The sequence below is a fragment of the Mesoplodon densirostris genome, chromosome 10, assembly GCF_025265405.1.
Source record: "Mesoplodon densirostris isolate mMesDen1 chromosome 10, mMesDen1 primary haplotype, whole genome shotgun sequence".
Taxonomy (NCBI): domain Eukaryota; kingdom Metazoa; phylum Chordata; class Mammalia; order Artiodactyla; family Ziphiidae; genus Mesoplodon; species Mesoplodon densirostris.
The window spans coordinates 46,680,993-46,694,930 of NC_082670.1; the positions used below are offsets into that span (position 1 = coordinate 46,680,993).

The window sequence follows — 13,938 nt, forward strand, 5'->3', positions numbered from 1 at the left end:
AGTGTGGTACATGACTCTTTTTGAATTATGGTTTTCTCAGGGATGTCCAGTAGTGGGATGGCTGGGTCGTATGGTAGTTCTATTTTTAGTTTCTTAAGGAACCTCCATACTGTTTTTCACAGTCGCTGTATCAATTTACATTCCCACCAACAGTGCAAGAGTGTTCCCTGTTCTCCAAACTCTCTCCAGCATTTATTGTCTGTAGATTTTTTGATGATGACCATTCTGACTGGTGTGAGGTGATACCTCATTGTAGTTTTGATTTGCATTTCTCTAATGATTGCTGAGGTTGAGCATCCTTTCATGTATTTGTTGGCAATCTGTATATCTTCTTTGGAGAAATGTCTATTTAGGTCTTCAGCCCATTTTTGGATTGGGTTGTTTGTCTTTTTCACATTGAGCTGCATGAGCTGCTTGTAAATTTTGGAGATTCTTTGTCAGTTGCTTCGTTTGCAAATATTTTCTCCATTCTGAGGGTTGTCTTTTCATCTTGTTTATGGTTCCGTTTTCTGTGCAAAAGCTTTTAAGTTTCATTAGGTCCCATTTGTTTTTATTTCCATTTCTCTAGGAGGTAGGTCAAAAAGGATCTTGCTGTGATTTATGTCATAGAGTCTTCTGCCTATGTTTTCCTCTAAGAGTTTACAGTGTCTGGCCTTACATTTAGTTCTTTAAGTGATTTTCACTTTATTTTTGTGTATGGTGTTAAGGAGTGCTCTAATTTCATTCTTTTGCATGTAGCTGTCCAGTGTTCCCATCACTACTTATTGAAGAGGCTGTCTTTTCTCCATTGTATATTCTTGCCTCCTTTATCAAAAATAAGGTGACCATATGTGCATGGGTTTATCTCTGGGCTTTCTATCCTGTTCCATTGATCTACATTTCTGTTTTTGTGCAATTACTCTGTTGTCTTGATTACTGTAGCTTTGTAGTAAAATCTGAAGTCTGGGAGCCTGATTCCTCCAGCTCCGTTTTTCTTTCTCAAGATTGCTTTGGCTATTCAGGGTCTTTTGTGTCTCCATACAAACTGTGAAATATTTTGATCTAGTTCTGTGAAAATGCCATTGGTAGTTTGACAGGGATTGCATTGAATCTATACGTTGCTTTGGGTAGTATATTCATTTTCACAATGTTGATTCTTCCAATCCAAGAATATGGTTTATCTCTCCATCTGTTTGTACCATCTTTAATTTCTTTCATCAGTGTCTTATAGTTTACTGCATACAGGTCTTTTCTCTCCTTAGGTAAGTTTATTCCTCAGTGTTTTATTCTTTTTTTTGCCATGGTAAATGAGAGTATTTCCTTAATTTCTCTTTCAGATTTTTCATTTTTAGTGTATAGAAATGCAAGGGATTTCTGTGCATTAATTTTGTATCCTGCTACTTTACCAAATTCCCTCATTAGCTCTAAGAGTTTTCTCGTAACATCTTTAGGATTCTCTCTGTATAGTATCATGTCATTTTGCAAACAGTGATATCTTTACTTCTCTTCTGATATGGATTCCTTTTATTTCTTTTTCTTCTCTGCTTTCTGTGGCTAAAACTTCCAAAACTATGTTGAGTAATAGTGGTGAGTTTGCGCAACCTTGTCTTTTTCTTGATCTCAGAGGAAATGGTTTCAGTTTTTCACCATTGAGAATGATGTCTGTGGTTTTGTCGTGTATGGCTTTTATTATCTTGTGATAGGTTTCCTCTATGCACACCTTTGGAAGAGTTTATATAATAAATGCATGTTGAATTTTCTCAAAAGCTTTTTCTGCATCCATTGAGATGATCATATTGTTTTTATCCTTCAATGTGTTAATATGGTGTATCACATTGATTGATTTTTGTATATTGAAGAAATCTTGCAATCCTGGCATTAACCCCACTTGATCATGGTGCATGATCCTTTTAATGTGCTGGTGGATTCTGTTTGCTAGTATTTTGTTGAGGATTTTTGAATCATTTTCATCAGTGATATTGACCTGTAATTTACTTTTTTTGTGACATCCTTGTCTGGTTTTGGTGTCAGGGTGATGGTGGCCTCGAAGAATGAGTTTGGGTGTGTTCCTCCCTCTGCTATATTTTGGAAGAGTTTGAGAAGGATAGGTGTTAGCTGTTCCCTAACTGTTTGATAAAATTTGCCTGTGAAGACATCTGGCCCTGGGCTTTTTGTGTTGGAAGATTTTAAATCACAGTTTCAATTTCAGTGCATATGATTGGTTTGTTCAAGTTTTCTATTTCTTTCTATTTCAGTATTGGAGATTGTATTTTTCTAAGAATTTGTCCATTTCTTCCTGGTTGTCCATTTTTTGGCATATAGTTGCTTGTAGTAGTCTCTCATGATCCTTTGTATTTCTGCAGTGACAGTTTTACTTCTCCTTTTTCATTTCTAATTCTGTTGATTTGAATCTTCTCCCTTTTTTCCTGATGAGTCTGGTTAATGGTTTATCAATTTTGTTTACCTTTTCAAGGAACAAGCTTTTAGTTTTATTGATCATTGGTATTATTTTCTTCGTTTCTTTTTCATTTATTTCTCATTTCATCTTTGTGATTTCTTTCCTTCTGCTAACTTTGAGAATTTGGTTCTTCTTTCTCTAGTTACTTTAGGCATAATGTTAGGTCGTTTATTTGAGATTTTTCTTGTTTCTTGAGGTAAGATTGTATTGCTATAATCTTCTCTCTTAGAACTGCTTTTGCTGCATCCCCTAGATTTTGGGTGGTCATGTTTTCATTGTCAGTTGTTTCTAGGTATTTTTGATTTCCTCTTTGATATCTTCAATGATCTCTTGGTTATTTAGTAACATATTGTTTAGCTTCCATTTGTTTGTATTTTTACAGGTTTTTTTTTTTCTCCTGTAACTGATATCCAGTCTCATAACATTGTGGTCAAAAAAGATACTTGATATGATTTCAATTTCCTTAAATTTACTGAGGATTGATTTGTGACCCAAGATATGATCTATACTGGAGAATGTTCCATGAATACTTGAGAAGAAAGTTATTCTGTTGTTTTTGGATTGAATGTCCTATAAATATCAATTAAGTCTATCTGGTGTATTCTGTCATTTAAATCTTGTGTTTATTTATTTTCATTTTGAATGATCTGTCATTTGGTGAAAATGGGGTGTTAATGTCCCTTACTATTATTTTGTTACTGTCAATTTTCCCTTTTATGGCTGTTAGCATTTGCCTATGTATTGATGTGCTCCTATGTTGGGTACATAAATATTTACAATTGTTATATCTTCTTCTTGATTGATCCCTTAATCATGTTGTAGTGTCCTTCTTTATCTCTTATAATTGTCTTTATTTTAAACTCTATTTATTCTGATATGAGTATTGCTAGTAAAGGTTTCTTTTGATTTTCATGCATGGAATTCCTTTTTCCACCCCCTCACTTTCAGTCTGTATACGTCCCTAGGTCTGAAGTGGGTCTATTGTAGACAGCATATAAATGGGTCTTATGTTTGTATCAATTCAGCCAGTCTGTGTCTTTTGGTTGGAGCATTTAATCCATTTACATTTAAGCTAATTATTGATATGTATGTTCCAATTACCATTTTCTTATTTGTTTTTGGTTTGTTTTTGTGGGTCTTTTCTTCTTTTGTGTTTCTCACCTAGAGAAGTTCCTTTAGCATTTGTTGTAAAGCTGGTTTGGTGGTGCTGAATTGTCTTAACTTTTGCCTGCCTGTAAAGCTTTTGATTTCTCTGTCAAATCTGAATGAAATCCTTGCTAGGGAGAGTAATCTTGGTTGTAGGTTTTTCCCTTTCATCACTTTAAATATGTCCTGTCACTCCCTTCTGGCTTGCATTGTTTCTGCAGAAAGTTCAGCTCTTAACCTTCTGAGCATTCCTTTGTATGTTATTTTTTGCTTTTCACTTGCTGCTTTTAATATTTTTTCTTTGTATTTAATTTTTGATAGTTTGACTAATATGTGTTTTGACATATTTCTCCCTGGATTTATCCTGTATGTGACTCTCTGCTTCCTGGACTTGACTGACTATTTCCTTTCCCATGTTAGGAAATTTTTGACTATAATCTCTTCAAATATTTTCTCAGTCCCTTTCTTTTTCTCTTCTTCTTCTGGGACCCCTATCATTTGAATGTTAGTCCATTTAATGTTGTCCCAGAAGTCTCTGAGACTGTCCTCAATTCTTTTCATTCTTTTTTCTTTATTGGGCTCTGCAGCAGTTATTTCCACTATTTTATCTTCCAGGTCACTTATCCGTTCTTCTGCCTCAGTTATTCTGCTATTGATTCCTTCTAGTGTATTTTAAAATTTCATTTATTGTCTTGTTCATCATTGTTTGCTCTTTAGTTCTCCTAGGTCCTTGTTAAGCATTTCTTATACTTTCTCCATTCTATTTCTGAGATTTGGGATCATCTTTACTATCATTACTCTGAATTTTTTTTCAGGTAGAGTACCTATTTCCTCTTCATTTGTTTAGTCTGGTGGGTTTTTACCTTGCTCCTTCAACTGCTGCTTATTTCTCTGTCTTCTCATTTTGTTTAACTTACTGTGTTTGGGGTCTCCTTTTTGCAGGCTGCAGGTATGTAGTTCCCGTTATATTTGGTGTCTGTCCCCAGTGGGTGTGGTTGGTTCAGTTGCTTTTGTAGGCTTCCTATTGGAGGGGACTGGTGTTTGTTGTCTGGTGGGTGGGGCTGGATCTTGTCCTTCTGGTGGGAAGGGCCACCTCCAGTGCTGTGTTTGGGGGTGTCTGTGAACTTACTGTGGCATTAGGCAGCCTCTCTGCTAATGGGTGGGTTGTGTTCCTGTCCTGCTAGTTGTTTGACGTGGGGCATCCAGCACTGGACCTTCCTGGCCCTTGGGTGGAGCTGGATCTTAGTGTTGAGACAGAGATATCTGGAGAGCTCTTGCTGATTGATATTCTTTGGGGCTGGAAGGTCTCTGATTGTCCAAATTCCTGGACTCGGCTCTGCCACCTCAGAGCCTCAGGCCTGACACCATCTGGAGCACCAAGACCCTGCCAGCCACACGGCTTGGAAGAAAAAGTAGGGGAAAAAAAGATAGATAGAACCCCAAACCAAATGGCAAAAGCAAAGGTAAACAGACAAAATCACACAATGAAACATACATGCACTCATAAAAAGAAAAAACAAACACCACCAACAAAAACACAAACAAAATAACCCTACGACAAATGGTAAAAGCAAACCTAAACAGACAAAATCACACAAAGCAACATACACATACACACTCACAAAAAGAGAAAAAGGAAAAATATATATATATATACACATATACATTTTAAAAAAAGGAAGAGAGCAACCAAATCAATAAACAAATATACCAATGGTGATAAACTCTAAATACTAAACTAAGATAAACATAAAACCAGAAACAAATTAGATGCAGAAAGCAAACCCTAATTCTACAGTTGCTCCCGAAGTCCACCATCTCAATTTTGGGAACATTTGTTGTCTATTCAGGTATTCCACAGCTGCTGGGCTTATCAATTTGATTGTGGGGATTTAATCTGCTTCTCCTGAGGCTGCATGGAGAACTTTCCCTTTCTCTTCTTTGTTTGCACAGCTCCTGGGGTTCAGCTTTGGTTTTGGACCCACCTCTGCATTTTGGCCACACTCAGGCATCTGTTTCCCACCCAGACAGGAGGTGGTTAAAGTAGTAGCCTATTAGGGCTCTCTTGCTCACTCACACTGGGGAGAGGTAGGGGTATGGTAGTCAGATTTGGAATGTGGGTTGAGCCTGCAACTTCAGAGGCCAGCATGACATTGCAACAGCCTGACGTGGGCCATGTGTTCTCCCGGGGAAGTTGCCCCTGGATCACAGAACCCTGGCAGTAGTGTGATGCACAGGCTCTCATGGTGTGTGGGTAGTTACCTGCATTTGCACACAGGATTCTTGGTGGCAGCAGTGGCAGCATTAGCAGTTCATGCTCAACTCTGGGGTCTGAGCTGATAGCCATGGCTCACGCCTGTCTCTGGAGCTTGCTTAAGTGGTGTTCTGTTTTCTGTGGGGACACAGAGCAGGAATCTCCTCTCTTCAAGCACCCGGAAACAATGTTCTCTTGCCTCTCCGGTGAGTCTGAACGTTTTCCCAGACTCCCTTTCAGCTGGCTGTGGCACACTAACCCCCTTCGGGCTGTCTTCACGCAGCCAACCCCAGACCTCTCCCTGTGTTCTGACCTCTGAAGCCTGAGTCTTAGCTCCTAGCCCCCACCCACCCTGGTGGGTGAACAGACAAGTTTTTCAGGTTGGTGAGCACTGGTCAGCACCAATCTTCTGTGCAGGAATCTCTCCACTTTGCCCTCTGCACCCCTGTTGCTGTACTCTCCTCCGTGGCTCCAAAGCTTCCCTCCCACCCAACCCCTGTCCCCACCAGTGAAGGTGCTCCCTAGTGTGTCAAAACTTTTCCTCCTTCACAGCTCCCTCCCAGAGATGCAGGTCCCATCCCTATTCTTTTGTCTCTTTTTTTTTTCTTCCTTTGCCATACCCATGAACATGGGGATTTTCTTGCCTTTTGGGAAGTCTGAGGTATTCTGCCAGCATTGAGTAGGTGTTCTGTAGAATTTGTTCCACATGTAGGTGTATTTTTGATGTATTTGTGGTGAGGAAGATGATCTCCACGTCTTACTCCTCCATCATCTTGAAGGTCTCTCAGGAATATAAATTTAGATGGTAAAATTATTTACCATATGAGAGATAAAATAAGAAGGCAGAGCATCACCTTGTTCAACCTCATCTGGAAACATCCATGTCAGGCTACTCAAGTTTTTTGTTGCTCTGCATGTCTGGTCTTCCTAAAGCCAAGCTGCCTGCAGCAGCAACTTCTTCCAGCCCCTCTTCCACAAAGCAACCTCTGAAGTAGCTTATTTTATCTAACTCTCAAACACTCTAAATGTTTTAGAAGTTTTTTCTTCTTTAGTCAGTATTTTTGCCATTCCTTTATGTTTTATTTAAATTTGTAATAAACAGTATCTTTTTAATAATCTATCTAAAAGCTCATGTATATGAGCATAAGTATTCATTTTAACATGATTTTTTGAGATCCATAAGTTATAGATTTTTCTCTATGATATTTTAAAAAATTTTCTTTACATTACAAATCTTTCTTTATAATGATAAAACTAAAAGTATTCAATGACCAATACACTCAGGATTTCCCCCATGATTTATATAGCTAAAATCCTAGTTGCAGCATAAAAATTGATACAATTATTTGGAAAGATGCAGGTATCAGAGTAGGGTTTTTATGAGAATGTGTCAAAGAAGCTCCATCACATTTGTTAGACAATTTTTTGAGGCTGACATTTTCTGGGTACAAAAGTTTAACCTGAAATTTGTTTGCAAACCTTAGTAATTTTTTTTTTTGCAAACCATATTAGTTCAGATATCAATATAACATTGGCTTTAAGTTTCTTTACTCATTTGACATCAGCTCAGAAGAAAGCGGAGTTTGATTGTCAATGTTTTCTTAAGATATTTTGCAGGTAGTTATTCTATAACTGGCTCAGACATTAGAATAGCTAAGTATTTCGGGCTTATGTGCAGTAATATGTTTTTGCATGAAAAGTTGTCCACGCTTCTAGCTAAGTAAATATCAAAGCGTATACTTGGGCAGTAAACTAATTGGTAACAAACTTCATTAAAAATTCTGGATGCAGTAATAGCTTTTCTTCAATTGTCACTGTCTTTAATAAAAAGCAGAACAACAGAAGCCACATTACCTCTGTGACAATTTGTTCTATTGATTTTTATGCCTGCTCTGCCACCAACTACATGAAGGGACTCCAGAACATTTGTCTGTTATTAGTACATTTTGACTTATGCAAATATAGTAAACAGAGGCTAGTGATTAAATGTGACACAGTTGCTTAATAGTTTACCTTTTTCCCCAGTGGAGTCTACTAGCTATAACTTAGATAAGAAACATATTCAGGAAATCATTATTAAATTGTTATTTTTATTTCAATCCTGGAAATGAAGAAATAGATGTTGCATTTAACAAGTTGTTTTTATGCCAAATTTAATTAAATTTTATTTAATTTTCTACTTTTTCTTCCCTTCATTCCTTTTTTTTTCTTTGTACTTTTTTATCATTATTTTTTTTTATTTAACAAATTTAATCAGTTATACATATACATATGTTCCCATATCCCCTCCCTTTTGCGTCTCCCTCCCACCCTCCCTATCCCACCCCTCCAGGCGGTCACAAAGAACCGAGCTGATCTCCCTGTGCTATGCGGCTGCTTCCCACTAGCTATCTACCTTACGTTTGGTAGTGTATATATGTCCATGCCGCTCTTTCGCTTTGTCACAGCTTACCCTTCCCCCTCCCCATATCCTCAAGTCCATTCTCTAGTAGATCTGTGTCTTTATTCCTGTCTTACCCCTATGTTCTTCATGACATTTTTTTTCTTAAATTCCATATATATGTGTCAGCATACAGTATTTGTCTTTCTCTTTCTGACTTACTTCACTCTGTATGACAGACTCTAGGTCCATCCACCTCATTACAAATAGCTCAATTTCGTTTCTTTTTATGGCTGAGTAATATTCCATTGTATATATGTGCCACATCTTCTTTATCCATTCATCCGATCCTTCATTCCTTTTAGAAAAGAGGAATTTGTAATGTTGCTTGAATCTATATAGATAACATCAAAAGAGAAAAAGTAGAATTTAATTAGAAAAAGAGCTTAAAATGGCCATCTGGATATTTTTTCACATTCCTGTAATCTCTTACCTCATTTCAAACCATAAAATATCCTATTTTTCCCTAGTTAGACTTACACTAACTGAAATATAGAAATTTAGACAGGAATTCATATCCAACATAATCTTGCAAAGATTGCATTTCTCATTTATGTTTGTTCAGTGTTTTATCCTTAATGAGTACACACACTCCAAAGATCTGAATCTGACAATGGCTCCTTTGATGCCATTTTACAGTTACATTTAGGAGAAAATAGATTATGTCACTGAGCGAAATCACATTTACCCTTTGGTCAGTACTTCTTTAGAAACTGTAATTACATTGACTTCTAGTATAAAAACTTGTTTAATGGAACTAGAACTAGAATTCTAGATGTTGTTTCATGTTTATAACTAACATCATGTAAAATCTCAGTGGTATATTTTATTTTAGGGCCCATTTGAATACTCCAAGTTCATATTAATGTATTAATACCACTCTCTGTATCTTTCTACCAAGCATACACCAAAACTAGGCACTTAATGTGATTGTCCCCTTGAAATAATTCTATCCTCAAATATTTAAGATGAATCAAACTACTCATGTTCCCACAATTTACTTGACATATATATTTAAAGTCATGAACTAAATAGGTTTGCCAGTGTAATATTCCTTCTCAAATAAGATGCCCACAGAGTGATGCGATGATGCCTACTGGGTGAGCATTCAAGCAGTTTTTTTTATTTGAGTGACTGAATGGCAATTTAATTTGTTCTTCAAATCTTCCCTTAATAGGACACTTGATTTAATATTGTTATCCAGTAGGAGTCTTCTGGCTGGATTATTTATAGTGAGTGATCTGTGGTATCTTATTCATAAAATAGAATATGTTTCACCAAAAAGAGATATTTTTCAGGTATGTAGAGTACTTTCATCCTGAATAAATGATTTGAACATAGGAAAGAGAGTAGGTAAATTATATTTATTTTAAAATTTGATGGAACTGTTAGAATCTAGCTACTATAGATGACAAAACAAAACTGGAAATTGGGTCAACTCAACTTTTGAGATTCAAATGATATCATATCCCTGCCCCCCACTTTTCCCCTTTGGTCTGTGAGTCTGTTTCTGTTTTATAAATAAATTAATTTGTATCTCTTTTTTTTAAGATTCTGCATATAAGCAATATCATATTTGTCTTTCTCTGTCTGACTTACTTCACTTAGTATGATAATCTCCAGGTCCATCCATGTTGCTGCAAATGACATTATTTCATTCTTTTTTTATGGGTGATTAATATCCCACTGCATATATGTACCACATCTATTTTATCCATTCCTCCATTGATGGGCATTTAGGTTGTTTCCATGTCTTGGTTATTGTAAATAGTGCTGCTATGAACATTGGGGTGCACGTATCCTTTTGAACCATGTTTTTCTCCAGATATATGCCCAGGAGTGGGATTCCTAGATCATATGGTACCTCTATTTTCGTTTCTTAAGGAAACTCCATCATGGCTTTACCAACTCACATTCCCACCAACAGTGTAAGAGGTTTCCTCTTTCTCCACACCTTCTCCAGCATTTATTGTTTGTAGACTTTTTGATAATGGTAATTCTGACCCGTGTGAGGTGATATCTCATTGTATTTTTTTCCTAATAATTAGCAATGTTGAGCATCTTTTCATGTGCCTGTTGGCCAACTGTATGTCTTCTTTGGAGAAATGTCTATTTAGGCCTTCTGCCCATTTTTTGATTTTTTTTTTTTATTGAGCTGCATAAGCTGTGTGTAAAGTTTGGATATTAATCCCTTGTCAGTCACATCATTTCCAAATATCTTCTCCCATTCTGTGGGTTGTCTTTTCATTTTGTTTATGGCTGCCTTTCCATGCAAAAAGATTCTGAGCTTAATTGGGTCCTATTTGTTTATTTTTGTTTTTATTTCCTCTACTCTAGGAGACGGATTGAAAAAGGTGTTGCTGCAGTTTATGTCAAAGTGTGATCTGCCTATGTTTTCCTCTAGGAGTTTCATAGTATCAGGTCTTACATTTAAGTGTTTAATCTATTTTGAGTTTATTTTTGTGTATGGTGTTAGAGAGTGTTCTAATTGTATTCTTTTACATGTAGCTGTCCAGTTTTCCCAGTACCATTTATTGAAGAAACTGTATTTTCTCCATTGTATAGTCTTGTCTCCTTTGTCATAGATTAATTGACCATAGGTGCATGTGTTTATTTTTGGGCTTTCTATCCTGTTCCATTGATTGATATTTATATTTTTGTGTCCATATCATACTGTTTTGATGACTATAGCTTTGTAGTATAGTCTGAAGTTAGGGAGCCTGATTCTTCCAACTCCATTTTTCTTTTCTCAAGATTGCTTTTGGCTACTCAGGGTATTTTGTGTCTCCACACAAGTTTTACACACTACTTATACCAATAAGGACCTACTGTATAGCACAGGGAACTCTGCTCAATATTCTGTAACAAATTAATGGGAAAATAATTTGAAAAAGAATAGATACATGTATGTGTATAACTGAATTACTTTGCTGTACAGCTGAAACTACCACAACATTGTTAATCAAATATACTCCAATATAAAATAAAATTTTTAATACTATTAATTTAAAATTAATATCATAGTAAGACTATTTCTATTTGAGAAACCAGTACATATACCAAGATATAAACTTACAATTAAAACACATTTTTAAGTAGTATATATAGTAATTACCAGTGCTTAATTTTTAACTGAGTCCACTTACCTCATATAGAAAGTGAGTTTCCATCATTATTGATATGTAACAAGTCACCCTAAATGTTATGTCTTCAAACAACAATTGTTTCATTGTCTCAGGCTTTTGGGGTTAGAAATTTGGGAATGGTTGGGCCAGGCAGTCTGCCTCAGACCTCACATAGGTTTGAATTCAGATGGTGGCTGGAGCCACAGTTGTGCAGATACTGAAGCCACTGGAGGCTTCCTGAGCATCTCTCCATCTTCTTGAAGACTCAGGGCCTCTCCATAGTCTCTCATCTTGATGAAATTGTGCTTCTTCACACCGTGTTGACCCCAGAGATGTCAGACTGTTTACATGGCATCTCAGGGCTCCAAAAGTGTATAACTCAATAGAGAATCAGGAAAGCTCAGATTTAAGAAAAGGTAGCATAGGCTAAGGGGAAGTATGCCAATAATGTTTTGTAAGAAAAATAAGTTGGACATGAAATATTGTTGCAAACATCTTTGGAAAATAAATTCTGTCAGCATCAGTGGTTAGAGCACAGTTTCTGAAGCCTGACTACTTGGGTTTGTGTTCCCAGCTCCAGCAGTAACTACCAGCATGACCATGCACAAATTGAACCACACTGCCTCAATATCTAAAACGGGGTGTAGTTATGCCTACACAATAATGTTTTTATGAAGACTAAATGAGATGATATGTGTACAATTACCATGAGCAGGTGCCTGGCATACAGTAAGCACAATTAAGTGGCTGCTATTATAATTATTCAACTTTATTTTTCCAAGTAAGCTTGAAAGTATCAATATATATGAGTCTGTAGTATTTTTTTTAATTGGGGTAAAGTTGTTTTAAAATGCTGTGTTTGTTTCTACTGTACAGCAAAGTGGAGTCCTCTGTCCTATACAGCAGGTTCTCATTAGTTATCTATTTTATACATATTAGTGTTTGTATGTCAATCCCAATCTCCCAATTCATCCCACCCCCCTTTTCACCCTTGGTGTCCATACATTTGTTCTCTACATCTGTATCTCTATTTATGCCTTGCAAACAGGTTCATCTGTACCATTTTCTATATTCCACATATACGCATTAATATACAATATTTGTTTTTCTCTTTCTGACTTACTTCACTCTGTATGACAGTCTCTAGGTCCATCAGCATCTCTACAAATGATGCAATTTCATTCCTTTTTATGGCTGAGTAATATTCCAATGTATATAAGTACCACATCTTCTTTATCCATTCATTTGTTGATGGGCATTTAGGTTGCTTCCATGACCTGGCTATTGTAAATAGTGCTGCAATGAACATTGGGGTGCATGTGTCGTTGTGAGTTACGGTTTTCTCTTAGTATATGCCCAGTAGTGGGATTGCTGGATCATATGGTAATTCTATTTTTAGTTTTCTAAGGAACCTCCAAACTGTTTTCCATAGTGGCTGTATCAAATTTACTTTCCCACCAACAGTGCAAGAGGGTTCCCTTTTCTCCACACCCTCTCAAGCATTTATTGTCTGTAGTATTTTTGATAATAGGTAGTGTGTCTAAATCAGCATTGTAGCTCCAGGGTTAGCAGGTTTTTAATATTGTTCCTTGCAAGGATGTTTTAGGTATTCAGGGCCTCTCTGGAAGGGGTGCTGGGAATAATCTTGATTCTTTTATTTTCTTAACATCTTTATTGGAGTATAATTGCTTTACAATGTTGTGTTAGTTGCTGCTGTATTACAAACTGAAACAGCTGTATCTATACATATATCCCCATATCTCCTCCCTCTTGAGTCTCCCTCCCACACTCCCTAACCCACCTCTTTAGGTGGACACAAAGCACCAAGCTGATCTCCCTGTGCTGTGCAGCTGCTTCCCACTATCTATTTTACATTTGGTAGTGTATATAAGTCCATGCCACCCTCACTTCGTCCCAGCTTACCCATCCCCCTCTGCATGTCCTCAAGTCCATTCTCTATGTCAGCATCTTATTCCTGGTTTGACCCTAGGTTCTTCAGAACCATTTTTTTTTCTTTTTTAGATTCCATATATATGTGTTAGCATACAGTATATTTTTTTCTCTTTCTGACTTACTTCACTTTGTATGACAGTCTCCAGGTCCATCCACCTCACTACAAATAACTCAATTTTATTTCTTTTCATGGCTGAGCAATATTCCATTCCATATATGTGCCACATCTTCTTTATCCATTCATCTGTTGATGGACACATAGGTTGCTTCCATGTCCTGGCTATTGTAAATACAGCTGCAATGAACATTGTGGTACATGATTCTATTGAATTATGGTTTCCTAGGGTAATATGCCCAGTACTGGGAATGCTGGGTTGTATGGTAGTTCTATTTTTAGATTTTAAGAAAATCCATACTGTTTCCATAGTGATTGTATCAATATACATTCCCACCAACAGTGCAAGAGGGTTCCCTTTTCTCCACAACCTCTCCAGCATTTATTTTTTGTAGATTTTTTAATGATGGCCATTCTGACCAGTGTGAGGGGATACCTCATTGTAGATTTGATTTGCATTTCTCTAAT

General features: G+C 36.7%; 1 protein-coding gene across 2 annotated transcripts in view; it reads left to right on the top strand.

Moving 5' to 3' along the window:
- The window catches only part of KHDRBS2 (KH RNA binding domain containing, signal transduction associated 2), a 657,141-nt gene that overhangs the window by 499,585 nt on the left and 143,618 nt on the right, over positions 1–13,938 (top strand). The window contains exon 7 of one of the 2 annotated variants that reach the window (XM_060109735.1): positions 6,121–6,142. The exons of the other annotated variant lie outside the window; for it this stretch is intronic. Coding sequence (XP_059965718.1) covers positions 6,121–6,142 — 22 coding nt within the window. The remainder of the gene's footprint in view (positions 1–6,120; positions 6,143–13,938) is intronic. 2 annotated transcript variants of the gene reach the window in all.